At 43.6% G+C, this 14634-nt stretch overlaps 1 protein-coding gene across 1 annotated transcript in view; it reads right to left on the reverse strand.

Moving 5' to 3' along the window:
- Positions 1 to 12009: 12009 nt before the first annotated feature.
- Positions 12010 to 14634, reverse strand: part of LOC139392554 (cadherin EGF LAG seven-pass G-type receptor 1-like) — a 74634-nt gene continuing 72009 nt past the window's right edge. The window contains exon 34 of the mRNA XM_071140601.1: positions 12010 to 12952. Coding sequence (XP_070996702.1) covers positions 12928 to 12952 — 25 coding nt within the window. The 3' untranslated portion in view covers positions 12010 to 12927. The remainder of the gene's footprint in view (positions 12953 to 14634) is intronic.

Genomic DNA, 14634 nt, shown 5'->3' on the forward strand with positions numbered 1-14634 from the left:
TAACATTGGAAACACCTACTCACTCAAGGCTTTTTCTTTGTTTTTACTATGTTCTACATTGTAGAATAATAGTGAAGACATCAAAACTATGAAATAACACATATGGAATCATGTAGTAACCAAAAAAAAGAGTTAAACAAATGATAGTCCCACTAAGCGCAAACCAGATGGGATGGCGTATTGCTGCAGAATGCTGTGGTAGCCATGATGGTTATGTGTGTCTTGAATTTTTTTTAAACAACAAGTGTCATCAGCAAAGCATCCCCACGCCATCACACCTCCTCCACGCTTCACAGTGGGAACCACACATGTGGAGATCCTCCGTTCACCTACTCTTCGTCTCACAAAGACAAGGCCGGTTAGAACAAACAATTTGGACTCATCAGAACAAAGAACAGATTTCCACCGGTATACTGTCCATTGCTCATGTTCCTTGGCCCAAGCAAGACTTTTCTTCTTATTGGTGTCCTTTAGTAGTGGTTTCTTTGCAGCAATTTGACCATGAAGGCCTGATTCACACAGTCTCCAATGGACAGTTGATGTTGAGATGTGTCTGTTACTTGAACTCTATGAAGCATTTATTTGGGCTGCAATCTGAGGCTGGTAACTCTAATTAACTTAACTCTGGTTCTTCCTCTTCTGTGGCGGTCTTCATGAGAGCCAGTTTCATCATAGCACATTATGTTTTTTGTGACTGCATTTGAAGAAACGTTCAAAGTTGAGTGCTGAAGCGCGTATTGCTTAAAAATTGTCTGTCTGTTACAGAAGTTCCAAACTGCCACTGGAAGCAACACCAGCACAATAACTGTTCGTTGGGAGCTTCATGAAATGGGTTTCCATGGCCGAGCATCCACACACGGCTGGGAGGGGGTGTAAAGCTCGCCACCGTTGGATCACACTTCACCATCTGGTTATCCTATGGACAAATCTGGGTTTGGTGGATGCCAGGAGAATGCTACCTTCCCAAATGCATAGTGCCAACTGTAAAGTTTGGTGGAGGAGGAATAATGTCCTGGGGCTGTTTTTCATGGTTCGGGCTATGCACCTTCGTTCCAGTGAAGGGAAATAATACTGCTCCAGCATACAATGATATTCTAGACCATTCTGTGCTTCCAACTTTGTGGCAACAGTTTGGAGAAAGTCCTTCTCTGTTTCAGCATGACAATGCCCTCGTCCACAAACCGAGGTCCATACTTAAATGGTTTGTCGAAATCAGTGTGGAAGAACTTGACTGGTCTGCACAAAGATTTTGGAATGAGATATTTGACGAGCACGTGTCCACATACTTTTGGTTATGTAATGTAACTGCCTTAATGTTGCTGTACCCCAGGAAGTGTAGCTGCTGCCTTGGCAACCTTAATGAATGTAAATACATTGTAAGATGTCAAGAGGATGGTGTGCAGAGATGGTTGAGTTTAGTTTAGGGGTGTCCAACTCCGCATTCGGGCTTCAACGAGGTCGAGTCCCTGTCTATCTTCTGAAAACACCTGAAACAGTACCTCGTCAAAGAGCATCTTAAATGATACCCCCCCCCCCCCCAAAAAAAAATAATATATATATATATATATAATCCACAATGTCACTGACTGTTTAGCTTTAATTTCCGTGATTTAGACAGATGGATACAGTCAGAAATTGTATAAATGTATCTCCATTCTAGACACTTTCCATTTGGTCTTTTTTTATATCTTGTTTTAGCTCAAACCAACTGTGGGCCAGATTGATCCCCCTCGCGTATGTTTGACACCCCTCGCGTATGTTTGACACCCCTCGCGTATGTTTGACACCCCTCGCGTATGTTTGACACCCCTCGCGTATGTTTGACACCCCTCGCGTATGTTTGACACCCCTCGCGTATGTTTGACACCCCTCGCGTATGTTTGATCTTATGTTTGACACCCCTCGCGTATGTTTGACACCCCTCGCGTATGTTTGACACCCCTCGCGTATGTTTGACACCCCTCGCGTATGTTTGACACCCCTCGCGTATGTTTGACACCCCTCGCGTATGTTTGACACCCCTCGCGTATGTTTGACACCCCTCGCTTAGAGGCAGAGGAAAGTAAAGAGGAAAGAGGTGGCAGGGGTGACTTTTTTCATTTCAGTGACACTAAGTGTGCGTGTGTGTGTGTTTGCGTGTGTGTAGTCTAGACTTCACACACGCCAGAGAAAATCCTAAAAGGGAGCCCTTAGTCCAGATTTAAGACAATTAGAGCATACCAAGAGGTATTCAATCAGGGCCCTTACCCCTACCCATCAGCCCTGGTATCTATTGTTGCAGGGCAGGTGAGATGAATGTATCTGCAATAGAATGTACTTGTTGTGATACTATTTCACAACCAATAGATGGCAGTGTAGGATCATTGTCATGGACTTTTTTGAGCCGACAAGGAGGACAGTTTGCTGAAGTCTGTGTATCTGCTGTATGGCACTGTCTTCCAGTGGTGCCACCATGGGCCCGCCTACAGGAAGATGAATTACTAAAATGATAACAGTGCCTGAGAGATACTCAGGTGGGGCAAAGATCATTTAGAGAGGAAAGGTCAGTGCCAGTCTTCTGAGGAGGCTAAAGTGTCTCCTCTTTAACCCCCAACGATACACACGGAGTGTGATTATACAGTGAACATATGATTCTGAAGAGTATGAAATAAAAGGAGTATTGGCTGATTGTTCATCTCAGACCGAAAAACACTCTGACATTTTGTGAATTTTTTAAAATTTTATCACGACTTCGAGAGCACAACATCTTGAGATTTTTAAAGCTCTTGGTCTCAGGTGCCCCCAAGACTACCTCTATCCTTAACAACCCTCATTACAACCTGCACACATCCTCACCTGTCTTTGTCCCACACCAGCTCTGTCACCTGAGGTAGAGCCTGTTGTCACTGGGCTGACTGACGTTCCCTCACGTTCCCCTCACACAACGTACTGTACTTATTAGTGTGCCTTGCTTCAGCAAGACCATTCTAGCATTTCCACTTACTTCGTACTAATTGTGCCTTGCTAAGTGTGGTCCAGGTAAGTGTGGCCTTGCTATATATCTTGTTGGAATTACTTAGTAAAAAAATTAAATAATTCAAAATGAGATACTAAGTTGTTCCAACGAGATCGTAAGTCGTTCAGACGAGATAATTCCAAGAGTTCAATTCTTTTTTGGGGGGATGGGGTGGACTTCAGGGCTTCTGTAGTAGACACAAATCTGCCGAGGAAGAGGATGGAGTTGGTCTTGTGTCTGGTGAAGAAGAGTAAGGGGTGGTCTGCATTGAGGCAGTACCTCTTTTTAGAATAACGTGATCTGCCTCGCATTAACCCCACTACATGCGTCAGCTTTTGTTCGGTTCATCCCAGACAGGTTTGCCTTGTCATTGTCAAACATGTTAGTCACGTCTAGTTGAGACAGATGCTCCCTCAATTGGTTGTCCTCAACTTTAAAGACATCCTTCAGCGACGTTTTACTGTTGAAAAGCGATATCCCAAATATAAATACAGCAAAGTACACACACTAAAGGGTAAAAAAAAAACATTTTATACCAAAATATATATATTTTTGGCAAACTTCAAGAAGTAGAGCATTGAAGGAGTTGGTCTGATGGGAATAATTCCTGTCATTGGCCTCCCCCCTTGAGGAACAATAGACAAGCAATATAGAAGAAAAAAGGAAAGCCCTGGACCTATTGAGATGTCTTTTAAAAAAAAAAGTAAATCAGGTGTTAAATTAGGTGAAAGAGTGAATTTAGGAAGGTTGACGGTGACCTTAGTGTCGGCATCCATGTTTCTCCTGTCCGTCCACTAGTTCATTTTCTCTGGTGTCAGCTCTTTTTCCAGCTTTGACATAAGAATGGAAGAGACCACTTATAATTGAACAGGTTACCTTCAGAAAGTATTGACACTCATTCACTTTTACCACATTTTGTTGTGTTACAAAGTGGGAATAAAATGGATTTAATTGTCATTCATTTTTGTCAAGGATCTATCCAAAATAAATGTTTTGTTGTTGTTGTTATTAATGGAAAATAAAACACTAATACTATATATTAGATATAATTTATTCAACCCCCTGAATCAATTTGTGTTAGAATCACCTTTGGCAGCAACCACAATTGTGAGTCTTTCTGGGTAAGTCTTTAACAGCTTTGCACACATTATTCTTTTACAAATTCTTTAAACTCTGTCAAGTTGGTTGTTGGTCATTGCTAGCCAGCCATTTTCAAGTCTTGCCATTGATTTTCAAAACTGTAACTAAGCCACCCAGGAACATTCAATGTCATCTTGGTAAGCTCATGTTGAAATGTTGAATTTGTCTCCCAGCGTCTGTTGGAAAGCAGACTGCTGATGACAATCAAATCAAATCAAATCTTATTTGTCACATACACATGGTTAGCAGATGTTAATGCGAGTGTAGCGAAATGCTTGTGCTTCTAGTTCCGACAATGCAGTAATAACCAACGAGTAATCTAACCTAACAATTTCACAACAACTACCTTATACACACAAGTGTAAAGGGATGAAGAATATGTACATAAAGATATGAATGGGTGATGGTACAGAACGGCATAGGCAAGATGCAGTAGATGGTATCGAGTACAGTATATTCATATGAGATGAGTAATGTAGGGTATGTAAACATATAAACGTAGCATTGTTTAAAGTGGCTAGTGATACATGTATTACATACAGATGGCAAGATGCAGTAGATGGTATCAAGTACAGTATATTCATATGAGATGAGTAATGTAGGGTATGTAAACATATAAACGTAGCATTGTTTAAAGTGGCTAGTGATACATGTATTACATACAGATGGCAAGATGCAGTAGATTGTATCGAGTACAGTATATACATATGAGATGAGTAATGTAGGGTATGTAAACATATAAACGTAGCATTGTTTAAAGTGGCTAGTGATACATGTATTACATACAGATGGCAAGATGCAGTAGATGGTATCGAGTACAGTATATACATATGAGATGAGTAATGTAGGGTATGTAAACATATAAACGTAGCATTGTTTAAAGTGGCTAGTGATACATGTATTACATACAGATGGCAAGATGCAGTAGATTGTATCGAGTACAGTATATACATATGAGATGAGTAATGTAGGGTATGTAAACATTATATTAAGTGGTATTGTTTAAAGTGGCTAGTGATACATTTATGACATACATTTTTCCATTATTAAAGTGGCGAGAGTTGAGTCAGTATGTTGGCAGCAGCCACTCAATGTTAGTGATGGCTGTTTAACAGTCTGATGACCTTGAGATAGAAGATGTTTTTCAGTCTCTCGGTCCCAGCTTTGATGCACCTGTACTGACCTCGCCTTCTGGATGATAGCGGGGTTAACAGACAGTGGCTTGGGTGGTTGTTGTCCTTTTATGATCTTTATGGCCTTCCTGTGACATCGGGTGGTGTAGGTGTCCTGGAGGGCAGGTAGTTTGCCCACGGTGATGCGTTGTGCAGACCTCACTACCCTCTGGAGAGCCTTAAGGTTGTGGGCGGAGCAGTTTCCATACCAGGCGGTGATACATCCCGACAGGATGCTCTCGATTGTGCATCTGTGAAAGTTTGTGAGTGCTTTTGGTGACAAGCCAAATTTCTTCAGCCTCCTGAGGTTGGCGCTGCTGCGCCTTCTTCACCACGCTGTCTGTGTGGGTGGACCAATTCAGTTTGTCCGTGATGTGTACGCCGAGGAACTTAAAACTTACTACCTTCTCCACTACTGTCCCGTCGATGTGGATAGGGGGGTACCCATAACATGGCCCTTGAATGTTTTGGTACACCTACTGGATAGCTCTTCTTTGTCTACACCCATTCAGCACCATTCACATCTTCTTAAGCCTTAGCTCAACCCATTTCTTTAAGTATTCACGTAAGGCCAGGTGTTAAACAGTGTAAGGTAGTGTAGTAAACAACCAAAGATGTCAAGTGTAAAAGTGATGTAGTAGCAAAAATCCACTTTATCTAGTCCAATAAATGACCCGTAATCACCCCAACTAGATTCAATGTTATCTATCTTATTTAACATTAGGCTATAACTAGAAATGCAAATGGTTTCTACACAGATCCTATACGTAATGTTAGCTAGCGAGCCAGCTAACGTTAGCTAGCCAGCTAACAGTACGCTTTAAACTTGCAATGAAAACAACTTTACAAGCATACCCATAACATGATGTGGCCACCACCATGCTTGACATATGAAGTGGTAGGTACTCAGTAATGTGTTGTGTTGGATTTGCTCTAAACATAATTCTTTGTATTCAGGACAAAAAGTTACATTGTTTTGAAGTATTTCAAACAGTATGCATGTTTTAGAGTATTTTTTATCCTGTACAAGCTTCATTCTTCTCACTCTGTCAGGTGCCTTCGTAAATATTCCTCCAGTGTGTTAGAGTGCGCTCTGGGTAATTTGTGAATTCAGAGCGTTGTCTGTTTGCTAATCCAGAACACATACTGGACGCGCTGGCTGAAGAGAACGGTTGATCCAAGCCTTCTGATCTTACAACGGCAGTCAAGCACCCAAGCTAGCTGGCTAATTGACACATTTAACTAGTTGAACTCTATAGATGTTGTAAGGCTCTATACTTTCAGTATAAAGTCGTTGACGGAGTTGTACTTGGAGGTTATCAATCTTCAGTAGTGGTTTTATTAATGTTCTGTCTTCTATGTCAGTATAGGCTAACGGGAAGGTTCTGTACCTTTAGTAGTGGGGTCATTTGAAATGCCAATATACAGGATTTCAGATGTTTATTCTCTATTCCAGTGCTGCTTAAAGGGATAACACTCACCTGGTTGATGTTAAATGGATGGTCAGAGGTACGAGCACTGGAGAATGTACGTAACTAAGTTGCTTTAAAGTACAGAGCATTCACAAGAACCAGTCTGGTCATTTTGTTGACATTTCCTGGTTTAACAATCTTTCATTTTTATCTGTGGACAAACAATTCAAACGTAGAACCACTCCACAGCGGGACAATTAACTCCAGCGAAAGAGGTGAAGACTACTTGATGTGTGCTTTTTACAGGCCCGTTTCACCGTTGAATGTTGATGAGAAAGTATTTCTAAAATATTCATTTGTGACTGTGCACTGGTTTCATCAGAGCAGAAGTGTCTCGTTTGGCCCCCAGGTGGACCATGGGAGAGAAGCAGATGTTCTTACTGGAGTTGGATTAGCCAAGTGTGTGAAGAAAGTCCAAGGTAAACTCCGTGTTTGAGCTACTGACAGTGGTCATGGCTGACTGGTGTTCCTACAAAGAATGAGTGTACGAAATGACAAGTATAAGGGTAAAGCAAAGCCCCCCCGAAAAAAAAAGTTTTACGGAAAACTACTTTTTGAGCGGGGAAACAGCTAACTTCCTGTATTTCAAAACATTTTGTCATTAGGCTAAAAGAATGTTGCCGTTTTAAAGCTAATTTCCTGCAATTCTACATATTTTGCCATGAGCAGAGCTCATCTCATGCCATTCCTCACAATATGCCATGAGGATGAAAGCACATTTTGCAGTTCATGTTGTCCTTATGACATGTTCATATGCTATCTGGGGGGGGCCCTAACGAACATTGATTTTAAATCAATGATTGTAGGGGACGAATCGTCCTGTTCTGAATATTGGGGGGCACATCCCCCCGTGGCTATTTTTCCTATGAAATTAGGAAATACTTTATTTCAGTTGTACGGAATAATTGTCTCATAGATAAATCGCTCCGAGACTGCTCAAAAAGTAGGACAAAGTTGTTCTGATGATAATACCCACCAGAGGGCAAAACATATCCTGAAATACTCCGGTAACACTATCTTTTAGGGAGCGGAGATGAGGTCATGGTTGCAATTGAGATCAGCTGTGCGGATGAATTTAGCACATATTTATGTTTAACAAGAGATCTGCTGGTGATAATTTAGTGGCCATCGATGGTTACAATAGGCCCATAGAGTACTTCACACGCTACAATAAAACAATAAGCTCAACTGGACACCTAAATGAGGCAGTGAATAAACTGAGAAAGCACGCAGGGCATTCTACACAATAAAAAAAGCTAACGCAAATTGAAATTCAAAAATTTGGCTAAAACTAATTGAATGTGTCATTGAACCATTTGCACTTTATGCAGCGAGGAGTGGGTTTCCACTTGTAAAACAAGATTTCACCTACTGGGACGAACACCCCATGGAAATCCTGCACGCAGTTCTGTAAGATTCTCCTAAATGTCCAGAGGAAAACTACAAACAATGCATGCAGGGCAGAACATTTGAAAATCAATTAGCCTATACTTTAAATGCCCGGATGTCATCAGAGAGGCTCCCGAGTGGCGCAGTGGTCTAAGGCACTGCATTTCAGTGCTAGAGGCGTCACTACAGACCCTGGTTCGATTCCAGGCTGTATCACAACCGGCTGTGATTGGGAGTCCCATAGGGCAGTGCACAACTGGCCCAGCGTCGTCTGGGTTAGGGTCTGGCCGGGGTAGGCTGTCATTGTAAAAATGAATTTGTTCTTAATTAACTGACTTGCCTAGTTAAATAAATAAAAGAGAGGAATAGGCAAAGCGAGAGGATTTACACTGTCCGCATGAGACAAACCCTTTTTTGTATGTAGGTCTATGAGAGCATGTCAAATTAGGGGAGGCTTATTTGATTGAATAGAAGTTTGATAATGTTTAGGCTGTTACAAATGTACTGATATAAGTGGATGCATGTGGCATTTGAGAAAACGGACTAAGGCTGTGCCTGTTGTTCCACAGGAGTATCTGCCCTCTCATTGGCTAGAATGGCCCCACCTGATCTCGCCTGCTTTCAATCAATTGAGGACGTATATTTCCATTGTCAGAGAAGTCACTTGGCTGTTTTTCAGAGGTGGGACCAAGTCTTTGTTTTACAAGTCACAAGTAAGTCTCAAGTCTTAGCGCTCAAGTCCCAAGACAGACAAGTCCGAGTCAAGTCTCAAGTCAAGACCGACAAGTCAAGTCTCAAGTCCTAAACTGACTTTCGAGTCCTAGACAAGTCATAATGTGCTCTCCACCAAATTGAATACCATTTCATATTTTTAATTTTAACAAGAATAATAGTTAGTATATTAAATTTACACAAATCATCAATGCTTTTAAAAATATCTACAGTATATTTATTTTCCAAATAAACTTTATCTCCATTTGGAAAACATGGGTAGCCATGAGAAAGACATCAATATGACAAAAACTAAATATTGTAGTGCTCTCTCTCTCCAGATATACTCTAGACACCTAAAATAATCCTGCCATAAAGTTACAATCATTTGCTAAAAGGTACATCAAAACAACTGCTACTGAACTTCAAGTAGGCCTACAATTTGAACCCTTTCCTGAAAGTCTGAAAAATATACAGATCCCAAAGATGGGAGATAAAACCTGCACTGCACCATACCCTCGACTATTGAGGATCGCTACGGGGCGGAATCGGGCGATGTAGGCATGTACACAATCGCCCAATCTTAACACACCCCTGTGTGGGGTTACAGTAGGTTAATGTATGTCAATGGTTTTAGGAACAGCAGCTACCAGTTGCGGCTCAATTTTAGGTGCAAAGATTAGGTGCATCTTTCCAAGGGCTCCGTCTGAATTCACCCGCCGACGTTCCTCTGCAGTGTTGCCAACTCCTCAGTAGCTATTGGCTGTCCAAAATGCCATCACCTAATTTGCATAATTGGCCATGTGCATGTAATTGTGATGGATGCTGTTGGAGAGAGGAATAACTCCGTGGGAGAGACAAAAAGTGAGTAAAAAACACCCTAAATATGTTTAGAACAACAAATGAACTTTCTTCTGTCAATTATTGTTTATTTTTTTATGTCACAATTCCAGCCCTCCTTGATTGGGGGCTTGAGACCAGCAAAAGTGACCCAAAACAGAGTTACTTATTTTTTAAAAAAAATTCTTTTTATTACATTTTTTTAGTTTAGTTTTCTTAATTTGGTTTGGTTTTTACACTTATGGTCCACTTAGGAGCCTACGACAAGTCACAGTAAAACATGAACATTTTTAACCATAACATTTTTTTGTATACAATCTAAATGGACCAAAAAGAGACAATAGAAAAAACTGTCAGTGGTAATGTGAGAAAATTATGATAACCTAGCCTGGCCCTGATTCAGGTTAATTGTTTTTTTTAATGTAAGCCAGGGCGGGCTCCCCGCATGCGCGATTCATTTGCAGTCTGAACGAGGAGGGGTGAACATCTCCTGTTCTGACTGCAGCTGGGAGGGACTGCTGCTCGAGGACTGGGCTGCCTGTGAGTGCTTTGGGACATGGGTGGGGCCATGCTCGTTGAGAAGAGTAAGAACGATACGTGCTTTCGCGTCAGTCTCCAAAAGTCTCCAATAACACCAGAAAAAGTCGCTAGATTTGTCGCTAGTCTCTTTTTTGAAAATGTGTCGCTAGAGGGGTCTGAATACTCGCTAAATATAGCGACAAAGTCGCTAAGTTGGCAACACTGTAGTCCTCTGCACTGCCACTCGCATTTTTTCTCTGCTGGCACAATTTGATTGGCTGCTGTCCAATTCAAACTGTAATCTGTTAAATGAAGTGTTGATGCGCTGCACACTTTTTTTAACCAGATGCTGCTGGATGCTGCTGATGCTGCTGGAAGGGGTGTTGGAGGGCCAGTAGGAGGCACTCTTTCCTCTGGTAATATTTTTTATAATGCCCCAGTTCAGTGATTGGGGACATTTCCATGTGTAGGGTTCCACCTTTCGGATGGGACGTTAAACAGGTGTCCTGTCTCTCTGTGGTCACAAAAATAAAGATCCCATGGCATTTATCGTAAGAGTAAGGGTGTTAACCCCGGTGTCCTGGCTAAATTCCCAATCTGGCCCTCATACCATCATGGCCACATAATCATCCCCAGCTTCTCCTAATTAATCTCCACTCCCCTGTAACTATTCCCCAGGTCATTGGTAAATGAGAAAGTGTTTTCAGTTAACTTACCTGGTAAAATAAAATCCATATAACCCATTATGATATAAAATACAAAACTGATCCAAAATCAGCTATCCTAAGACGCTTTGTGAATACGGGTCTGGTCTCAATCAGGACACATTCCTGCTCCTCCTCCTTGTCATCATCAATACTCATTGCTTAAACCTCAGGTCACCTACTCCATAAACTTTGAGCCATTTGTCAGAGAACGACTAAGAAAGTGTGATAAAATACCTAAACTCTTTATCAGGGTGTCAGGAAAAACTCAACGCACTTCAGAAATGTCTCTTCTATTACACACTGACTTTGCCCCTGTCAAGTGGATAACACAGTGTGTGTGTGTGTGAGTGAGTGAGTGAGAGAAAGTACGGTACCCCAGAAGGGTCACACACAGCAGGACCAGTAAGCACCATTGTTTCATAAAGGATTAGCCCTGGACCTCAGTCACTGTCTGGACTTTGGACCCCACAGCAGACAGTCCATCAGCCAGCCAGACACACACTCCCAGTTGTGCCTGGCACAGCACAGGACAGTATCAAGGAGTGTAAAGAGACAATACATTCCTTGGACAGTGTAATGATATACAGGGAGTCATTGAAGACATTGCTACACTACCTTTTTAAGGAAAATAAATCCATTCAAAGTACATCTCTTTTCTTTCCTCCGTTACCTCGTTCACAGTTATCCTCATGTCACAGTTTTATCTCCCTCAAGGGTATTTATTTTCTTTTTTTTGTAATGTGTCTGAGGTCGGAATTCAGACTGCTTTAAAAAGAATTCAACATGTCCTCTTTAATTTTACAGTTACAATCATCGTTTTTTTCCCCCAGTGTCTTGAAACCATAAAAATAAATATACATATGTTACAAAACAATTCCAGTGTCTTTGATCGTACAAAAAAAATGACATTTTGTACAGTGCCGATCACATGATAGGAAGTGCTGTAAAGGTATTACTTATGTAGTGGTTAGCTTGACATTAGAGACTCCATACCATATATGTACTGCAGTGGTTCTTTACCTACTTTGGTAAGCAGAATAATGGGTGTGTGCTGCTGACCTGTGTTTTTTTGGGGGGGGGGGCATTGGGATGGGTATGGTTTGCACAGTGATAAGGCACAGGTTTGCTAGTCTGAGCCACAGAAGAACATGTCCTATTACAGGGTGGGATTTCTCCACAATCAGAAAGGGATTCTAGAATTGTTGTTTTTACAAAAGCATTTTCTTTTCAATTTACAAACATGTATTTTTGTCTCTCATCCATGATGACACAGTTCAAATACAAAATATAGATGTTTTTGTTGTTGAAATATCTACATATTAATTACACTCTAAACACACTGGGTGAAAGGCTATATTCCTCTTTCTATGGGTAGCTTGGAGGAACAGGGCACATGGTAAGTCTCTGAGTTTCTCCTGAACTTCCTGTAGGCCTCTATAGGATTTGTAGTCTTAGAAGTCTTTCTCTGGACTACAACTGACTGTACCAGCACACAGTGGTCATATATCCATATCTGTATCAGCCCTGAGGCTCTCGAGTCTCTGTCCAACCAATGCGAGCCACTCATTCTGGGGGATGGACTCTTTCTTCACCTCCTCTTTAGTGGTTTGGCACAGGAGGTTCCATTAGTCCTGTAGGTAGGACCTCCTCCTTTACTTGGTTTAGTCTGACACATACATTCCCTTGTCTGTAGTTCAGTTCGGCAGGTGTGGCTCTGAAGGAATACTGCTCTCCTTAGGAGATGAAGGTGAAAGGTCAAGGGTGAGAGGTCACTTCTCCATTGCACATAGGCATGAAACCTTCTCTCTTTTTCTTTATGCCTATCCTTTTCCCACCTCTCTTTTCTCCTTTACTCTCTTGTTTTCTCCTCTTCTCCTTTTCATTGTCATTTCTTCTGTTGTTCCTTTACTCTCCTCTACTCCAGAGAGAGGTAATCTTTTCTCCTCTCATAAGGGCAGAGACACTCTGGTTTTCCTGCTGGGTCAGATTGAAGTTTCATTACTGCCGCTGTTCCGGGGAGAGAGAGAAAGGGATGGAGGGAAGGATAGAGGGAGGGGAGGGAAGGATAGAGGGAGGGGAGGGAAGGATAGAGGGAGGGGAGGGAAGGATACAGGGAGGGGAGGATAGAGGGAGGGGAGGATAGAGGGAGGGGAGGGGAGGGGAGGATAGAGGGAGGGGAGGGAAGGATAGAGGGAGGGGAGGATAGAGGGAGGGGAAGGAAGGATAGAGGGAGGGGAGGGAAGGATAGAGGGAGGGGAGGGAAGGATAGAGGGAGGGGAGGATAGAGGGAGGGGAGGGAAGGATAGAGGGAGGGGAGGGAAGGATAGAGGGAGGGGAGGGAAGGATAGAGGGAGGGGAGGGAAGGATAGAGGGAGGGGAGAATAGAGGGAGGGGAGAATAGAGGGAGGGGAGGGGAGGGGAGGATAGAGGAAGGGAAGGATAGAGGAAGGGGAGGATAGAGGAAGGGAAGGATAGAGGGAGGAGAGGAAAGGATAGAGGGAGGGGAGGAAAGGATAGAGGAAGGGAATGATAGAGGGAGGGGAGGGAAGGATAGAGGAAGGGAAGGATAGAGGGAGGGGAGGGGAGGATAGAGGAAGGGGAGGATAGAGGAAGGGGAGGATAGAGGAAGGGAAGGATAGAGGAAGGGAGGGATAGAGGGAGGGGAGGATAGAGGGAGGGGAGGATAGAGGGAGGGGAGGATAGAGGGAGGGGAGGGAAGGATAGAGGAAGGGAATGATAGAGGGAGGGGAGGGAAGGATAGAGGAAGGGAAGGATAGAGGGAGGGGAGGGGAGGATAGAGGGAGGGAAGGATGGAGGAGGGGAGGCGAGGATAGAGGGAGGGAAGGATAGAGGAAGGGAGGGATAGAGGGAGGGGAGGATAGAGGGAGGGGAGGATAGAGGGAGGGGAGGGAAGGATAGAGGAAGGGAAGGATAGAGGGAGGGGAGGGAAGGATAGAGGGAGGGGAGGGAAGGATAGAGGAAGGGAAGGATAGAGGGAGGGGAGGGAAGGATAGAGGGAGGGGAGGATAGAGGGAGGGGAGGGAAGGATAGAGGGAGGGAAGGATACAGGGAGGGGAGGGAAGGATAGAGGAAGGGAGGGAAAGAGGGAGGGGAGGATAGAGGGAGGGGAGGATAGAGGGAGGGGAGGGAAGGATAGAGGAAGGGAATGATAGAGGGAGGGGAGGGAAGGATAGAGGAAGGGAAGGATAGAGGGAGGGGAGGGGAGGATAGAGGGAGGGGAGGGGAGGATAGAGGGAGGGAAGGATAGAGGAAGGGGAGGATAGAGGGAGGGAAGGATAGAGGAAGGGAGGGATAGAGGGAGGGGAGGATAGAGGGAGGGGAGGATAGAGGGAGGGGAGGGAAGGATAGAGGAAGTGAAGGATAGAGGGAGGGGAGGGAAGGATAGAGAGAGGGAGGGAAGGATGGAGGAAGGGAAGGATAGAGGGACGGGAGGATAGAGGGAGGGGAGGATAGAGGGAGGGGAGGATAGAGGGAGGGGAGGATAGAGGGAGGGAAGGATAGAGGGAGGGAAGGATACAGGGAGGGGAGGGAAGGATAGGGGAGGGGAGGGAAGGATAGAGGGAAGGGGAGGGAAGGATAGAGGGAGGGAGGATAGAGTGAGGGGAGGGAAGGATAGAGGGAGGGGAGGGAAGGATAGAGGGAGGGAGGGAAGGAGGGGAGGGGAGGGA

Source organism: Oncorhynchus clarkii, chromosome 33, assembly GCF_045791955.1.
Source record: "Oncorhynchus clarkii lewisi isolate Uvic-CL-2024 chromosome 33, UVic_Ocla_1.0, whole genome shotgun sequence".
NCBI classification, from domain to species: Eukaryota; Metazoa; Chordata; class Actinopteri; order Salmoniformes; family Salmonidae; genus Oncorhynchus; species Oncorhynchus clarkii.